Here is a 19051-nt window from a genome sequence, read left to right as displayed (position 1 = left end):
TTTAGAGTCCTGGGTCAGTATTCGCCTGGAGTCGCTGGCCGAAACCATGTAGTCCTGGCTCACTTGAATTGCTTTCTGCAGGGTGACCGTAATGTCAGCCGAGAGCAATTTGTGTAGGAGGCCTTTGTGGCCGATTCCGATGACAAATATGTCCCTTAGTGCTTCATTAAGGTGGTCGCCAAACTCACACGGTGCAGCTAGTCTTCTTAAGTGTGCAGCATACTTGGCAATTTCTTGGCCTTCAGGTTGCCGGTAAGTGTAGAACCGGTGCCTGGCTGTGAGAATGCTTTCTTTCGGTTTTAGTTGTTCCTGTATGATTGTTACAAGTTCCTCATAGCTCTTGGTGGTTGTCTTCTCCGGGGCTAATAAGTCCCTGACGAGACTGTAGATGGTGGGCCCACAACTGCTAAGCAGGATGGCTCTGCGTTTGTTCGGTAGTGTGGCCGGTGTGTCCCTGTCCAGGTCGTTGGCTATGAAGAAGTGTTCCAATCTTTCCACAAAAGCATCCCAATCTTCCCCCTCCGTAAATTGCTGAAAGTTGCTGAGGTTAGACATGTTGAGCGTGTAGTTCGTGATCCTGTATTCCCGTCGCCAGTTGTAATGTATGTAGGCACTTTTAGTAATGACTCCACGAGGCAGGGTATGGTACTTAAATTGTGCAGACCTGCAGTCTTTAATTAGCAGCTCCTGAGTGCCAACAACAAGCTGTGTGTTCCTTTTTATGCTAGGTTTCCTGCCATGTGCAGGCAACCCCTGGGTCTCCAGCAACAGCACTCTCTAGTGTACCGGTAAGGTGTGTACAGTACAAGGGTACATTCAATGTTGCATGACAGTGTTACAGACATCACGCAGTAAACAGGCATGTATACACAACACCCACTAAATTCTAAATATCCTAAGTGGCTGACATCCTCAAGTAGTGGTTTAGATTCTGGGTGCAGATGTGAATCAGGCCTGTGAGAATGGCAGGACAATAGTGGCACAGCAGTAGTGTCTTTTTAACATTTTGAGGATAATTACTATAAATATGCTGTTTGTTCTGGATATTTTTAATTAAATTTGTCTTTTGGGTTATAGGTTGAGTCTGGTGGGGTGTATATTCATCTACCCACCAAAGATGAGTTCACCGACACATGATGCATGATAGTAAGGATACAGTCAGGCCATGGAGTGCCCAAACACAGGATTCCCCAAAAAGCTGGTAGTAGGGCTGCATCAGGACCTTCCTCAGACTGGAGTCGAAGGGCCTTTTGGTGGCTGCTTTTGAGCTAAAGGCCAGAAATGAGGCTTTTAGGCCAGCAGCTGCACTTCTGTTTCCAGCCCTCATTGACAAGCGATGTTAATGGGCTAAGGAACAAAATTTGGGCCATCTGTGCCCTTCACAGGTGCAGCGCACCTGGAGTTGTTGAGCCTATGTGGCATCCAGTGTAAAATCCATGACCCTATATCAGATGAGAATCAACATCACAAAGCCGCTGACAGTCGAAATTCTCACATTCAGGTGGGATGGCATCCATAAATACATTTTCTTATTTCAACCAGTGCATTCCCATCAGCTACTGCTCCACTCCTCCATCGCTGTGATACTTAGATGATAATCCTCCCTACTAACAGTTACAGCTGCTGCACTTGACTTTACAGGAGTAACTTTAACCTAACCTGTCAGGTGGAAAATGGAGAGGATCGGGCCAGACACCCTTGTTACACCCTGCTCAATTTAGCTCCTCACTGACTTTAATGGAGAGTAAAGTTGGACTGGGTGTACAATGGGCGGCCATCCCAAACCTGCCCATTTCCTGCCAGCAGGTTAGGTTAAAATGGCCCCTTTAGCCTTTTCCTGTAGTTATCTTATTGCACTGACTCTGATTTTAATCAGTGGTAGCCTGAACTGAAGTTGGGAATTTAAATATCACCAGTGCTGGGGCAGAGCAACAGGAAAGTGCTGGTATGGGTCCACCTGAGGGAACACGGAATGTGAAGCTTCTACTTTTATTCACAAACCGGGGGATACATTTTCCCATTTAATATGCACTTAGATGTGGAAATTAAAGTAATGGATGGTGCTGCCTGAAACACATATCCATAGTTAAAAACGAGCTTGATGTGCCAAGTGCCCTTTCCTCTTTGTCCAGCTCCTTATCTTGTTTATTCTAGCGAGATATTGCTAAAGCCAGGCAGATTTGTTCACCGCGATTAGAAGTCACCAGAACTCCCAAGAGTATTGATGCGGAGATCAATCGCCTGCGGGACAGGATCAACACAGAACAAGAACGTCATGGAAACAAGGAGGAAATTACAAGGTATGTATTTGTAATGCACATTGCACATCTAATAAATAAAATCCCATTGCCACTTATTGTGGAGTTAATTCTTTTAATTTTGTACATAACATAATGGACTCTAAAATATGCAGGACAGATACCGCCCCCACCCTGGAGAAACTTCTTATCTGTCCCCTTCGGCCTCCTTAGTCCTCTTCTTTGGGGTTCCATGTCTTGGCGTCCAGATGGGCACCTTCTAAATTTCAGTACACTTCATCGCACTGGGTGCACTGGCCACCAGACATATTCCAGATCCCGAATTGGCTGGGGAAATGGGAAATCTGAGCACAGGCAGTTGGAGGCCTAGCAGAAAATCTTAGATTGGTCAGGGCCATATGGATCCAGGTCCTGACATATGTATGATCTGTTCCATCAAAAACCTCCCGTTACAGCGGGAGTATGGCGGACCAGCAGATGGCACCAATATGTTCAGCAATTATTGTGTTATCAGAAGAAAGCGAATCAATGGAGAGCTTAAAGGAGAAGGATGGTGCTCACCCTTTTCATAGAAGAAACTAATGGTCTTACCAGATATTTCTCTGCTTTTTAAAAATAAAGTCAATTGAACTGCTGCCATGGAGGTCCTCAAGTCAGGACTCCCCCTAGCCCCCACTAAACAGTTCAGTCATGTTGATACAAGGAGCAGGTCTGAGCAACTCCATTGCAAATAATAGATGGGTGACTCTGGCTCTTGGACCCTTCCGTTCTGAGAATAATAAAGTGTAGAGGAGGGGTGAATGCCCACCAGAAAGAAAGGGAGAGAGCGAGATATTGCCAGGCCACCCTTGCACAACTGTCAAAAAAAAGAGTTTAGTAATTCATTGGTCTACGTGTCAATGTGGGTGAATTAATTTGATAGAAGCTTTTAATAAATAGGGCTCTATACCGTACCCACCCTGGTCCCCCAAGAGAATGTTGTGGAGGACTCAAGTAGGTCTCAGATATCCATGAATGATTACACAGAATACATAGTGTGATATACTGAATTCAAACACAGATTAATAAGATATCATAAGTGAACAACACTGACCTCCCCTCTCTCCCAAGTAGATGCAGAAATTGTGTGCCTGAGGGTACGAATTGAATCCAATCACTTGTAAATCAACATTGTTGCAAGCCAGGTCCATTGGGCAATTTTATCAATCACGATGTAGGCAAGCTGGATGGTATATGCAAGAATTCAAGGCAAATTTGTCACTTACTGACCATATAGTGCAGGTTTCTCACCAAACATGAACCATGCAGAGCTGTTATTAAGTGTTTATTTTTTATTCGGTAATGCTCGATTTTTGGATGTGAAGTGGGTGTTCCCCATTGAAAAAAGGGGTGGCTATCCGAGCTGGTTAGTTATCCACCTATTTTTCATTTGCACTGGAAGAATTGAAGGATGCTGGGAGTGGCAGGAGTTTAATTTGAATAATTTATTGGCATGCTGAGGATGTTATTTAGACATTCACAGTATTCCGATATTCACGTGCACCTAACAGTTATCTATCCATCCATTAAAAAGCAGCATGGGGATCTCCAGGGCCCGAGCTGTGTACAGAAGTTAGTTTAATAAACCCTATAAGATCAAATGAGCAACAGCGCCATTTTTATTTCCCCGCTGTAATTTCCTAAACCTCTTTTTAGGAAGAGGGTCAATGGAAGGATGACAGACTGAATAGGCTGCACCAGAAGTATTCTGCAGCTACGAGCAGTGGCCCCACACCAAAATTGAAATAAATGTTGACATATTTTTGGTTTTCTGAAATCTTTTCAGAAGTTTTGAAAGATCCTAATTAAAATGTAAATATTTTGACCAATGAGTCATGTACACCTAAGGATTTAAATGTATGGTAACTTCTTATATTTAAATTTATCAATGCTTTAATACTGCTTTACACCAGACCCAAGAATAACCTACCAGTTTGCAATAAATCCTATTTAAATGAAACTAGGGACTGGATATTAGCTTGAAGGCAGGGACGGAGCGGGGGTTCTGTTTTGAGGTCGAGAAACAATGGCGTCTTTCATTTTTTTTCTGTGTGTTTCCTGCCCACATCCAGCCTGATTGATAGGCTTGCTGCCTGTCGGGTTCCTAGTTCTTATGTTCTTATGTAAATTCTGCAGTACAAGACTGCAGCCGAGCTGGGCTGAGAACAGGCAGGTCTAATGGGAGGGTGGGAGAGATTTTGAGGGGATGTTGTCCAATTGCTGGGGTGGGGGGGGGGGGGCGCAGTTTTGGGGGGATGTCTGATTGTGGGGTGGTCCCGGCATGGTGTGGTGGGAGTCTGATCGCGGAGGGCGGGGGCAGGTGGTGCTCGGGCAGCAGATGGGGGGGCGGGGGGAGTGGTTGCAGATAGATTTGTTTATTGGGTAGCTTGTTGGGCCTGGAGGAAATACTCCTGTTCCTCCTGGCTCACAAGCAGTGTGGCTGCAAAGGCACTTACCACATGGATTCAGCACTTCATGCTTCCTTTCACTTGCTGGATTTCCCAAGGCCAGGTAAACCTAGCTGTCTGTGGTCAAAAATAGAATAACTATTAAAATGAAGGCATGTATCCTGATTTAAAATATTTAAATGACCAACCCGCCTCCTGCGAATGGATTGGTCGCCCTCCCCCCATCCTGCCTCCGTTAAATCGGAAGTGGGCAGATTTGAGGTGGGTTGGGTTCCTGTTTCAGATTTTTAACTCTTTAACCTCCCACCTGAACCAAACCCACCCATTTTCGGGGGTTAACATTCCCTCCTTGGTCTTTGAGCCTTCATGTGCTCTGCCTTCCATGGATTAAATTCTCAAAGCTATTAATATGCCTGATATTAGTAACTTTTCAGTTTTTTTTGAACAGGCAGTACTCTGAAGCTTTGGAAATGTACAAGGATGTCAGAAACCAAATCAAGAACCTGAAGAAGTTTATGCAGCTGATTGATAAAATAATGGAGACAAGGCAAAAAGCGTATGAAAAATTCAGGAGGCAATTATCACAATTCATTCAGTACAAGTTTTTGTATTTGTTGAATTATAATTAAGATGCAATACTATTGTGTGTTTTATTCCTTCATGCAACTCTTGTTGCTTATGTCCCTGTAAGGGAGTTGGTGTGCTTGAGGTAATGAAATTAGGCCAGCAGAGTTATATCTGCTCTAATTCGACTCTCAGACCAAGTCTCGAGCTTTAAACCAACCAATGTTTTTATTTCAATAAAATGGGTAGACAATATACAGTATACAACAATGCATTATACACTTCCCTATTGGCCTTAATAGATAAAAAAATAATATACTATTAATGGATTTTAATTTAAAAACTGCTCTCTTTCTCTGTAAACTTAATTTTAAAACCAGAAATTTACTTGTAGCTTCCTTGCACAGTCGGTGCAAACTTGAGCTCTTCTGGTCCTGGCTGGAAAACTGAAATGAATTCTCTCTGGTAAAACAGGCTTCCTTCAGAAATGCAATTCCTAATCCTTGAAATTATGCAGAAACAAAAGGCAATAGATGACTGCATCACTCAAAATTACATCAGATCCACAGCCATACACAGATGGCTGCATTGCTCATCAATATTATACGGTTAACTAATCTTTGATAATTGCACGAAAATCCATGATTGGATGTTGATGGATTTTATTGGCAAAATACCCTTTTTGACCTTGAGTTTCAACTACTTAAATGCTGTTTCTAATAGTACATTTAAAATTTAACACAGAAAAAAATCAATTTTTGTTATAATCAGCTGTCAATTTAGTTGACTTACACTGCACCCTCGCCAGAGCCTGGATATCTTCTCCTGTGAAGCGCCTTGGGATACTTAACTATGTTAAAGGCACTATATAAATGCAAGTTATTATAAATATGATGATTAAAATTCTACACTGAACTCCAGTGCAACTCAGCGCTCTGTACAAACGCAGAATCATATCCTGAGATTAGCACTCTATTCCTCCATCTATGCAACTATTCCTCCATCTACGCAGCCAAGACACTAATTGCTTTCGTTAACTTGCACTGTACTTATGGCTTCAAAGACCTATCCACCAGTACCCCCAAATCACTCTCCTGTACTGCGTCTTGTAGAATAACACCATTTAGCCAATATTGACACTGTTTATGACCTTTTCTCAACATTGTGATTTTGCATTCATTCACATTCATTGACAACTGCCATTCATCAGCCTAGCTCCCAATCTTTTCAGATCCTCCTGCATTTGGTCAGTGTTATTTGCAGTCCCTTCCAGTTTGGTTTCATCTGCAAACCTGAGAGTTTTCTTTCTCCCCCATTTTCAAATAATGTATATACATTGTAAACAGCAACAGTCCCAGCACTGATCCCTGAGTCACACCATTAGTTAACTCCTTCCAGCTGATTCAGCTCCACGTACAACCACCATTTGCTTCCTCCGCTTTGGCCAATTTTTTATCCATTTCAGAAGCACTGCCTTGCTTCCAAACTATGTAAGCTGTGTTGAAATTTAAATAAACAACATCCAGTCAGTTCCTACTGCCTGCAAGGTTTGTTTTCTACTTGGAGTACTTCCAAAAGGTTATTTATCATTCATTCTTTTAGGAAGCCATCCGGCATATAATACGTATTATCTGTTGTATCTGATGAATATATTCATAACATAATTTTCTCTTTCTGTTTGAATTAAATAGATACATTTCTCTTCGCTGCAAATATTACTTCATCAGCTTATTGTCTCAGCAGCATTACCTTGGGAATATTAACTTCGACCATAAGAATAGGGATCTTTCAATTTCAGTAAGTTATTTACAATTTATTAGACTGTTTTTCTTTTTGAGGAATAGATTACAATATTTCAACTTTTTTCTGTTTTTTTTAATGTAATCAGAAATATATAAGATTAATTATGAGGTTAGCATTTCTCTCAGCTTGTCATTTATAGAGGACAAATATTTAGCAATTTATCAAAAGTGTAATGTTTCTCACAAAAAGATGATAGTCTTATAACATGTGAAGATGAGAGTTACACTAAAGATAAATTTAGAAGGAAGCACCTGTGACAAGTAAATTTCTCAATGGCTACTTGAGGGAAGTAAAATCACAAGGGGTGCCAAAAAGAGGAGCATCTGAGAGAAGTATAATTCAGATGCATGCTATGAAGTGTGTTTGCTATGGGATAAAGAACGAGAAAGCTTGGCATGATAGATGAGTGAAGAGATGTGATAAAGGTCTGTTGATCAAAAAAGCTTAAGGAAGTTAAAGGAACTTACAAGGGCAGAAAAATGTGAAGAGGTTATCAAGGATGAGTGGATAGTACTAGACTTGCTGAATGAGTCATCACAGTTCGATGAAATGACCAGGCAGCACTAGACTTCGAGAGCAAATCATAAGGAGTGAGAGTTGGAGATAAGTACAACAGGGACAAGATTGCCATATAATGAAGACAGTATACACATACAAAGTTGATGGGCAGAAAAAGACCAGCTGGCCCATTAAGCCTGCCCTACACCATGATGACTGGAGCATCATAATTAAACATTTCTTCTTTTTTGTCGCCATGTAATCTCCTGGATGAGGCAAAAGAACATAGAAAAAACCTAGTGTCAATAAGGGAAAAAATATTCTGTAAAATTCCCTTCCCACTCCCTCAGGCAATCAAAACGAGTCCAGGAGATTATATGTGTTGTGTATGGAGAAAGAGTCAGACTGAACACTATGAGCTCAAAGTAAAGTGTGACCTTCGTCTTTTATTGCAGGTCTCCAGAGTGCCTCTCCAAACAGTGAAACCTCCTTAAATACCTGTGTTCCTAAGGGATTATGGGATCCCTTGGGATTCCAGGGGATGAGCCCTCGGGTGGCTGTACAGAGTAAATACAAGTCCACATATATAACAACATAGACCAAGTGTTATCTATAAAGACACTTGCCTTTTATATGATGTGATCCCTGCCCCAGTCAGGAACCAGTTCAGCTGCTCATACAGGCATGCAGAGACTCAGCACTCATCACACCAGCCAGCAATGCATTCCAGGGGCTCACTATTCTCTTGGAAAAGAAGAACCACCTGATATCCAGTCTATTCCCACTCCTGCATAATTTAAACTCACATTTCCTGGTCCTCCCAAATCTGAAATTATCCATCAATAGGGACTCTATCCAGTCCTTCAATTATTTTATAGACCGCTATCAGGTTACCTATAAGTCTGCGCTGCTCTAAAGGAAATAGACACTGAAGAGGTAACTAACAGATGGGGAGCAGATTGGGCCGTTTCCAAAGTTGAAAAATAATGACAAACTGAAACGGGCAACTACAGACCCATTATTTTCCATACCTGTGTAAAAGTAGCGAATTGGTACTTAGAATTATTTGTGCAGGATTAACCTAGTAAACAGTGTGGATTCAGAGCAGGATCGTGCCTGATGAAACTCCTTGACTCTGGCTGTGACATCCCAGGAGGACTTTTGAAAGCCTCACTTCCAAAAAGCATTTGACAAGGTTCGAATTGAAATACTGTTGGTTAAGCTCAAAGCAGTGGGGATTCAACATAAATCTTATGACTAGATAAAAAAATTGACGTAAGGGTAGAAAACAATGGGTCTTGGTTTGTCTTTAAATTGTTCATGGGATGTGGGCAACATGAACAGGCTGCGTTTATTGCCTATCCCTGGTTGCCCCGAGAAGATGGTGATGGGCCACCTTATTGAACCGCTGCAGCTCTTGTGATGATGGAGCTCTCATAATGGTATCAAGACGGGAAATCCAAGATTTTAACCCAGCAACAATGAAGGAACAGCTATATATGTCCAAGTCAGAATATATGTGACCTGAGGAACTTGGATGGCATTCCCATGATGTGGCTGTTCTTTATTTCTTAGTGGTAGAGGTCCTGGGGCTTGAGTAGTACTAATGAAGTACATTTAGTCAGTTGTATCATATAGCTGGTACATAGTGCAGCCATAGTGTGAGTGGTGCAGAGGCTGGATAAGAACTTAAATTCTAAGTTTAGTACAGACTGGTTTCAGACCTTTGCTAGTTAGTAATGTGAGATTAGCCTGTGAACAAATAGTGTGGCGTGCTTTGTGATTTTTCTAAATTGTGAGACATTGTGAAATATTTTGAAATTTGCTGCAAATTTTATGCTGTTCATTCACATATTACACATAGAATAAACCCGCTTGTTGGTTTACAATTTGGCTTTGTCTTACTGGTAGATAAATAAACACGTGTGGGATTATTGTATCCAGTTTATATAATAGAGATTCATTGTTGCAGCCTCCGTGCCATGCTACAGAATGACTAGATAATGGACAGAAAGGTAAATCCTTGATGGTAAAGGATGCAGGTCTGTTTACAGGAGAAATCGGTGACACTGAATCCAAGGTAATATTGATTGGAAATTGGTCTTGGCCAGTAGCACAAAATGGGCACTAGCAAATCATTGACTTCAATGTAAAAGAACACAGCCTGCAGTATGTCACTAACACTGTATACAGAACTGCAGTTGCATGATGTGTACTCCTCAACTTTACCTGGAGCAGTGTCGCCCAATGGAAATCTCAGAGGAGGAAAACAAGCCAGCAGAGGGTTTAGGAGAGGCAGAGGAACTGGTAGTAGTAGATGTCAGAGACAAGCTGCAATGGCGGCCAAAGATATTGGGAATAAGATAATTCAGGAGACCTTCTCAATTACATCTTTAATTTCATCCTCCTTGTAGAATTCCGATTGCAATATTCATCAGCCTCCTTGTCCTCACCACCGTCTGCCAGCTTTTGAATATTCAGTTTTCTACTTATACACAAGATAAAAGAATCTCCCACAACCAGTAGCCCAACAATGCTTCAGGGCAGTTGTTATTAACCTAAATTTTGCTTGTATTCAATGCTTTGCTTCCCTCTCTTGCCCACGCATCTGCCCTCTGCCTTATTCTGGTATTCCTTCTAGATGCCATCATCATAGGCAATCTCTCGGAATCGAGGAAGACTTGCTTCCACTCTTAAAATGAGTCCTTAGGTGGCTGAACAGTCTAATACGAGAGCCACAGTCCCTGTCACAGGTGGGACAGATAGTCGTTGAGGGTAAGGAAGGTTGAGGCAGGTTTGCCGCACGCTCTTTCCGCTCCCTGCGCTTGATTTCTGCATGCTCACGGCGATGAAACTCGAGGTGCTCAGCGTGCTCCCGGATGCACTTCCTTTAATTAGGGCGGTCTTTGGCCAGGGACTCCCAGGTGTTGGTGGGGATGTTGCACTTTATCAGGGAGGCTTTGAGGGTGTCCTTGTAATGTTTCCGCTGCCCACCTTTGGCATGAAGGAATTCCGAGTAGAGCGCTTGCTTTGGGAGTCTCGTGTATGGCATGCGGACAATGTGGCCTGCCCAGCGGAGCTGATCAAGTGTGGTCAGTGCCTCAATGCTGGTCGAGGACGCTAATGTTGGTGTGCCTGTCCTCCCAGGGGATTTGTAGGATCTTGTGGAGACATCGTTGGTGATATTTCTCCAGCGACTTGAGGTGTCTACTGTACATGGTCCATGTCTCTGAGCCATGCAGGAGGGCGGATATTACTACAGCCCTGTAGACCATGAGCATGGTGGCAGTGCCAGACCTATACAGCAGTGCCTGGTCTTCAGTCGTCTTGGACTCCCTTGCCACTGGACCAAGACCTTGCTCAGCTAAGCCCATGTGGTTGCCGGTGTGCAACAGCCACCCCACGTTAAAAGAACTCATGCACAGGCATTTTCCACTCTGTTAACATGAAGTTCAGGACCTGGAACATCAGGACCCTCATGGACAACTCCAACTGCGACAGGCCCGAACGCCGCACCACCATAGTTGCCCGGGAACATCGACATCGCCGCCCGAAGCAAGACCCGACGGGCAGGGAAGGCCAGCTCGAGGAACAAGGTGGAGGTTACAGCTTCTTCTGGAAAGGGAAACCTAAGGAAGAACGCCGCATTCACGGAGTTGGCTTCGCCATCAAAAATGAGATGGTCGACCACCTCAAAGACTCCCCCTGCGGGGTTAACGAACGCCTCATGACTCTTCGACTCACCCCAACCTGGAATCAATGCGCCACAGTCATCAATGCATACGCCCCAACACTCGATGCAACAGATTAGACCAAAGAGGGTTTTTACTCCAACCTCTCAAAATTCCTGTCCTGCATCCCCGCAGACGACAAACTGATCCTCCTAGGTGACTTCAACGCCAGGGTCGGCAAAAACACAGCCCTCTGGGGAGGCGTGATTGGCAGAGAGGGGGTACCCTACGCCTGACAAAATGTCTAGAGCATAATCTTGTCATCACCAACACCTTGTTCCGCCAGAGGGATAAATACAAGACATCGTGGCAACACCCTTGCTCCAAACACTGGCACCTGCTCGATTATGTCATCATCCAAGCCAGGGATCGCAAGGATGTGCGCATCACCTGCACCATGACAGGAGTTGACGACTGCTGGACGGACCACCTCCAAATCTGATCCATCATTACATCAACATAGCCTCAAAGCAGAGGGGGCAACAGAAGCAGTGTCACTAAAAAAGTCAATGCCGGTGCACTTAAAGACCCAACTAAGAGAGCCCTGTACAGTCAGCGCCTCACAGCTAACCTGCCGTGCCTTGATGACTCTGAGACGCAGAATGCCCACAGCGCTTGGTCTGCCCTCCAGGCCTCCATAACCAGTGCCTGCGAAGAGACGCTCGGTCACTCAACCACCAGGACTGGTTTGATGAGAATGATCAAGAGATCCAAGAGCAAATAGATCGCAAGCTCAGAGCATTTCTGAGCCTTAAGCAACTACCCAACTCTGGAGCAGCAAAGCAGCATTACGGGTGGCTCAAGGCTGAAGTCCAACAAAAAACTCGGGACCTAAAGAACAGGTGGTGGATGGAGAAAGCACAGGAGATACAACAACTAGCCGACAGCCATGATGTGCGAGGATTCTTTATCGCAGTCAAGGCCACCTACAGTCCAAACTTCCAAGGCCTCGCCCCACTGCTGGCCAAGAATGGGAAAACACTCATCAAGGACACTGAGGCAGTCAGGGCCCGCTGGAAGGACATAAGAACATAAGAATTAGGAACAGGAGTAGGCCATCTAGCCCCTCGAGCCTGCTCCGCCATTCAAAAAGATCATGGCTGATCTGGCCGTGCACTCAGCTCCACTTACCCGCCCGCTCCCCATAACCCTTAATTCCCTTATTGGTTAAAAATCTATCTATTTGTGATTTGAATACATTCAATGAGCTAGCCTCAACTGCTTCCTTGGGCAGAGAATTCCACAGATTCACAACCCTCTGGGAGAAGAAATTCCTTCTCAACTCGGTTTTAAATTGGCTCCCCCGTATTTTGAGGCTGTGCCCCCTAGTTCTAGTCTCCCCGACCAGTGGAAACAACCTCTCTGCCTCCATCTTGTCAATCCCTTTCATTATTTTAAATGTTTCCATAAGATCACCCCTCATCCTTCTGAACTCCAACAAGTAAAGACCCAGTCTATTCAATCTATCATCATAAGGTAGCCCCCTCATCTCCGGAATCAGCCTAGTGAATCATCTCTGTACCCCCTCCAAGGCTAGTATATCCTTCCTTAAATAAGGTGACCAAAACTGCACGCGGTACTCCAGGTGCGGCCTCACCAATACCCTGTACAGTTGCAGCAGAACCTCCCTGCTTTTGTACTCCATCCCTCTCACAATGAAGGCCAACATTCCATTCGCCTTCCTGATTACCTGCTGCACCTGCAAACTAACCTTTTGGGATTCATGCACAAGGACCCCCAGGTCCCTCTGCACCGCAGCATGTTGTAATTTCTCCCCATTCAAATAATATTCCCTTTTACTGTTTTTTTTTCCCAAGGTGGATAACCTCACATTTTCCAACATTGTATTCCATCTGCCAAACCTTAGCCCATTCGCTTAACCTATCTAAATCTCTTTGCAGCCTCTCTGTCTTCTACACAACCCGCTTTCCCACTAATCTTTGTGTCATCTGCAAATTTTGTTACACTACACTCTGTCCCCTCTTCCAGGCCATCGATGTATATTGTAAACAGTTGTGGTCCCAGCACTGATCCCTGTGGCACACCACTAACCACCGATTTCCAACCCGAAAAGGACCCATTTATCCCGACTCTCTGCTTTCTGTTAGCCAACCAATTCTCTATCCATGCTAATACATTTCCTCTGACTCCGCGTACCTTTATCAGGAGCACTTTTAAGATCTCCTCAATCGAGACTCTGCCTTTGACTCGAGTGTTCTCGACTCCATCCCGCAGCATGCTACCCGTCAACACCTCAGTAAAACGCCAACACTGCATGATGTAGAAAAAGCCATTAGACAGCTTAAGAACAACAAGGCTATGGGAGCAGATGGAATCCCTGCTGAGGCATTGAAGTATGGCGGAGAGGCACTGTTGGTGCAGATACATGACTTCATCTCTCTCATCTGGAGGGAGGAGAGCATGCCGGGAGATCTCAGAGATGCAGTGATCGTGACCATCTTTAAAAAAGGGGAGAAGTCCGACTGCGGCAACTACAGAGGAATCTCCCTGCTATCAACCACTGGGAAAGTTGTCGCTACAGTCCACCGCAACCGTTTTCTCCCTGTGTCCGAGAAGCTCCTCCCGGAGTCACAGTGCTGATTTCATCCCCATTGGGGCACAACGGACATGATTTTTGCAGCGCAACAGCTGCATGGAACAGCGCCAGCCCTTATACATTGCTGCTTTCAACCTTACAAAGGCCTTTGACACTGTCAACCGCGAGGGTCTACGGAGCGTCGTCCTCCCGTTTCAGATGCCCCCCAAATCCTCCGCCTGCTCCGCGATGACATGCAGGCCGTGATCCTTACCAGTGGATCCATTACAGACCCAATCCACGGGGTCAAACAGGGCTGCGTCATCGCCCCAAACCTCTTCTCAATCTTGCTCGCTGCCATGCTCCACCTCAGTCAACAAGCTTCCCGCTGGAGTGGAACTAAACTACAGAATCAGTGGGAAGCTGTTCAACCTTCACCATCTCCAGGCCAGGTCCAAGATCACCCCAACCTCTGTCGTTGAGCTACAGTACGCCGAAGATGCCTGCGTCTGCGCACCTAGAGGCTGAACTCCAGGACATAGTCGACGTATTTACTGAGGCGTACGAAAGCATGGGCCTTACACTAAACAAAGGTCCTCCACCAGCCTGTCCTCGCCGGACAGCACTGCCCCCAGATACCACCTGAAGGCTAAGAATGCGAGAGAAGGCTGCACTGTCTTCAGTGGCAGTCTGGGAATGTTTTCTTGTGGCCACATGTGACGGCATCTAAGGGGACTGGAAAAACCTCTAACATGTGCTGCTAGGCCTGATACTCCATACCCATTTTTGGGGGCCATCGAATTTTGCCCCCTTGGACTCAGTCGAGGCATATGGGGATCAGGCAGGAAAGTGGAATTGAGGTCGAAGATCAGCCATGGTGGAGTAGGCTCGAGGGGCCGTTTGGCCTCATTCTGTTCCTATTATGTTCTTATTACTTCCACTGTCAATTACCAGCCTTGACTTTCTGTGGCAAATTTCATGGGTAGTTAATGTGAAAATCCAGCAAGTTCTGAAAAGTTGAGTATTTTAGATATGAGCAGGTTCCCCCACCCCCCTATAAGGATTACTTGACTGCAAGTTCATTTTGTCAGATTGGAGATTTTTGTAAGAATATAAGAACCAGAATCTTTTCTCAATACTCTTACTTATTAAAGGTTCAGCGTGAAGATGGAATCAAGACAGCGGCAGGTGACATGCGATCCCTTTCTGGTGGTGAACGTTCGTTCTCAACCGTGTGTTTCATCCTCTCCCTGTGGGACACCATGGAGTCTCCTTTCCGTTGTCTGGATGAGTTTGATGTTTATATGGTATGGTTATGTCTAGGCTCAATTAATGTTCCAGTTAATAAATGTAAAAGTAGCAACATTTATTGTAACTTATAGCTTTTAACTTGTACAGAATCATGGAATAATAAATATTGTTCAGATAGTCCATTTCTAGATAGCATTTGCTCCAGACTGAAGACTTACAGCATCATATTAAGCTTTAATATATCTTTGGAAAATCTCCTGGCTTAATGTGTTCCTTTTTCTTTACAGTGCTTCACATCAAGCAGTTTATCTGTCATGCTCGCACACAGGGGTTATTAGTTGCGCCTTAAAAACATCCTGGTCAAAAACCTGCGGAAGTTCAGGAATGTGCTCACCAGCATTCATAGGGTCACGAGGATGTTTCCTTAATTCGTATAACCCAGGCAGAAGACCACTAGGGATGTATCTCAGGCACCCACCTGACAAAGGAGGATAGGACTCCCAGCAGTGATTCAGATCTGGGGGGGTAAGGGGGTATCACTTCGACACACCACAACCACAGAAAAAAAAAATCTGCCTCTTACAAACAAATTGTACATGGTTAAGAGGTCCAGGCTATGATCCACGCCTGGCCCATTAGGTGGGCCCTACTTCCACCATTTAGTGTGTCAACATGCCTGGTTTCACTTAGCAGGACAGTCTGCTGATTCTATGCTGTGCCGGGGAACACCCAGTCTGGGAGTCCTCGCCCCTGGCCCCGCCTCCTTCTATATCAATATATCGGATAACAATTGGCTGGTGATTCACTTTGCCAGATTGCTGCCCATGTGGCGAAGATAAAAATTTACCCTCTTGTTGGTATACCTTAATTTTTAATGCCCAAGTTGGAATGTATTGTGTTCTGAACACAGATGAGGCTGCACACAGGGATGTTAAAATAACAGTGACCTCAGACTTTAATAAGACACTCCAGAGTGAAGAACAGGCCTTAGGGGCTGGCTTATATGCAGTGCTCCCAAGGGATGCTGGGATCCCCTGGGACTTCACGGGATGAGCTCCCTGGTGGCGGAACATGGGAGTGCATGCTTTACAGATACACAACATCACTCCGCATCCCAAAGTCAAAGTGAAAACTATTTACAAGGTGAGGCGGTCGGGAGCCTTTCTTTCCCTGGTGGACCGCCTCGGTACAAATGTCTGTTCTGGTGTGTTGGCTGTGCCGTCGTTGGGCTGGCGTGTTGTTGGCCCTGCAGGGCTGTTAGGTAAGCCTGGCCTTGCTGGGCTGTTGGGCGTGATGGGTTCGATTTCCTGGTCCGGCGTGGTGTCGTTGATCCTTTGGGTGTGTGTTGTGGGCTCTCAAAAGGTGGTGTTTGCTGTGGGTTGTTCAGGGCAGTCTGTGAACTGTAGCCTCGTTTGGTCCAGGTGCTTTCTGCAAATTTGTTCATTGTCTAGTTTAACTACAAACACCCAATTCCCTTCTTTAGCTATCACCGTGCCCGCGATCCACTTGGGACCATGTCCATAGTTTAGCACATACACAGGGTCATCTAGATCAATTTCCCGTGACACAGTGGCGCGACCATTGTTTACATTTTGTTGCTGCCGCCTGCTCTCTACCTGATCATGCAGGTTGGGGTGAACCAGCGACAGTCTGGTTTTAAGTGTCCTTTTCATGAGTAGCTCAGCCGGGGGCACCCCTGTGAGCGAGTGGGGTCTTGTGCGGTAGCTGAGCAGTACTCGGGACAGGCGGGTTTGGAGTGAGCCTTCTGTGACTCGTTTAAGGCTCTGTTTGATGGTTTTTACTGCCCGCTCTGCCTGCCCATTGGAGGCTTGTTTAAACGGGGCCGAGGTGACATGTTTGATCCCATTGCGGGTCATGACTTCTTTAAATTCGGCACTGGTGAAACATGGCCTGTTGTCACTGACCAGTATGTCAGGCAGGCAATGGATGGCAAACATGACCCTCAGGCTTTTAATGGTGGCGGTGGCGGTGCTTCCCGACATTATTTCACATTCAATCCATTTTGGAAAAGCATCCACCACCAGGAACATTTTACCGAGAAACGGGACCGCATAGTTGACATGGATCCTCGAGCATGGTCTGGAGGGCCAGGACCACAAACTTAGTGGTGCCTCTCTGGGCGCGTTGCTCAACTGAGCACACACGCTGCATTGCCGTACACAGGACCGGGCCACCACACGTGGGATCTGGCTATCGCTTTCATCATTACTATACCCGGGTGTGTGCTGTGGAGATCCGAGATGAACGTCTCCCTGCCCTTTTTTGGTAGCACTACGCGGTTACCCCACAGCTTGTCCTTTTGCTGCTGGAACGGCTTGATTGGCTCTTGCATTTCAACGGGCATGTTGGCCCAGTTCCCATGCAGTACACAGTTTTTTACTAAGGATAGCAGAGAATCTTGGTTGGTCCAAGTCCTAATCTGGCGGGCCGTGACAGGTGATTTATCATTTTCAAACGCTTCCATGACCATCAACAAGTCTGCGGGCTGCGCCACCATCAACAAATTTGCAGGCTGCGCCATTTCCACCCGCTTGGTGGGCAATGGTAGCTGACTGAGAGCATCCGCACAGTTGTCGGTGCCAGGCCTGTGGCGGATAGTATAGTTATACGCTGATAGCATGAGTGCCCACCTTTGTATGCGGGCTGAGGCATTAGTATTTATCCCCTTGTTTTCAGCGAACAGGGATGTGAGGGGCTTGTGATCGGTTTCCTTCTCAAATTTGAGGCCAAACAGGTACTGGTGCATTTTCTTTACCCCGAACACACACACTAATGTCTCTTTCTCAATCATGCTGTAGGCCCTCTCGGCCTTCGACAAGCTCCTGGAGGCATAGACGACAGGCTGAAACTTCCCCGCAACGTTAGCTTGTTGTAATACACACCCGACTCCGTACGACGACGCGTCACATGCTAGCACAAGTCTTTTACACGGGTTATACAATACAAGCAGCTTGTTGGAGCATAAAATGTTTCTGGCTTTCTCAAAAGAAATTACTTGGTTTTTTCCCCATACCCAGTTCTCACCTTTGCGCAATAACACATGTAGGGGCTCTAAAAGGGTGCTTAACCCCGGTCGGAAGTTACCAAAATAGTTGAGGAGTCCCAGGAACGACCGCAGCTCCGTGACATTCTGTGGCCTGAGCGCGTTCCTGATAGCCTCTGTCTTGGCGTCTGTGGGCCGAATGCCGTCCGCCGTGACCTTTCTCCCCAAAAACTCCACTTCTGTTGCCATGAAGACGCATTTCGACCTCTTCAGCCGCAGCCCTACGCGATCCAGTTGCTGGAGGACCTCTTCCAAGTTTTGTAGGTACTCGGCGGTGTCCCGACCTGTGACCAATATGTCGTCCTGAAAGACCACTGTGTGTGGTACCGAATTGAGTAGGCTCTCCATGTTTCTCTGGAAGATCGCTGCAGCCGCCTGAATTCCAAACGGGCATCTGTTGTAGATGAACAGTCCCTTGTGCGTGTTGATGCAGGTGAGGCCCTTCGAAGACTCCTCCAGCTCCTGCGTCATGTAGGCCGAAGTCAGGTTGAGCTTGGTGAACGTCTTGCCTCCTGCCAGTGTTGCAAATAGGTAGTCTGCCTTAGGTAGCAGGTATTGGTCCTGTAGCGAGAAACGATTAATAGTTACTTTATGATCGCCGCAAATCCTGACCGTGCCATCACTTTTGAGTACTGGAACAATCGGGCTGGCCCACTCGCTGAATTCCACTGGGGAGATGATGCCCTCGCGTTGCAGCCTGTCCAGCTCGATTTCCACTCTCTCCCTCATCACGTGAGGTACCGCTCGCACCTTGTGGTGAATGGGTTGTGCCTCTGGGACCAAGTGGATCCGCACCTTCACCCCAGAAAAGTTTCCAATGCCTGGCTCAAAAAGGGAAGGAAATTTGTTAAGAACCTGGGTACATGGGCCTCATTGACATGTGATAGTGCTCGGATGTC

At 45.7% G+C, this 19051-nt stretch overlaps 1 protein-coding gene across 3 annotated transcripts in view; it reads left to right on the top strand.

Moving 5' to 3' along the window:
- The window catches only part of LOC139267157 (structural maintenance of chromosomes protein 6-like), a 177131-nt gene that overhangs the window by 150540 nt on the left and 7540 nt on the right, over positions 1 to 19051 (top strand). For all 3 annotated transcript variants that reach the window (XM_070885036.1, XM_070885037.1, XM_070885039.1), the window contains 4 exons: positions 2155 to 2300; positions 5154 to 5279; positions 6961 to 7066; positions 14992 to 15144. In XM_070885036.1, the coding sequence (XP_070741137.1) occupies positions 2155 to 2300; positions 5154 to 5279; positions 6961 to 7066; positions 14992 to 15144 (531 nt within the window). The remainder of the gene's footprint in view (positions 1 to 2154; positions 2301 to 5153; positions 5280 to 6960; positions 7067 to 14991; positions 15145 to 19051) is intronic.

This window comes from Pristiophorus japonicus, chromosome 7 (assembly GCF_044704955.1).
Source record: "Pristiophorus japonicus isolate sPriJap1 chromosome 7, sPriJap1.hap1, whole genome shotgun sequence".
Taxonomy (NCBI): domain Eukaryota; kingdom Metazoa; phylum Chordata; class Chondrichthyes; family Pristiophoridae; genus Pristiophorus; species Pristiophorus japonicus.
The sequence above is the reverse complement of the archived record's forward strand: the minus strand, read 5'-3'. Positions and strand labels throughout refer to the sequence as shown.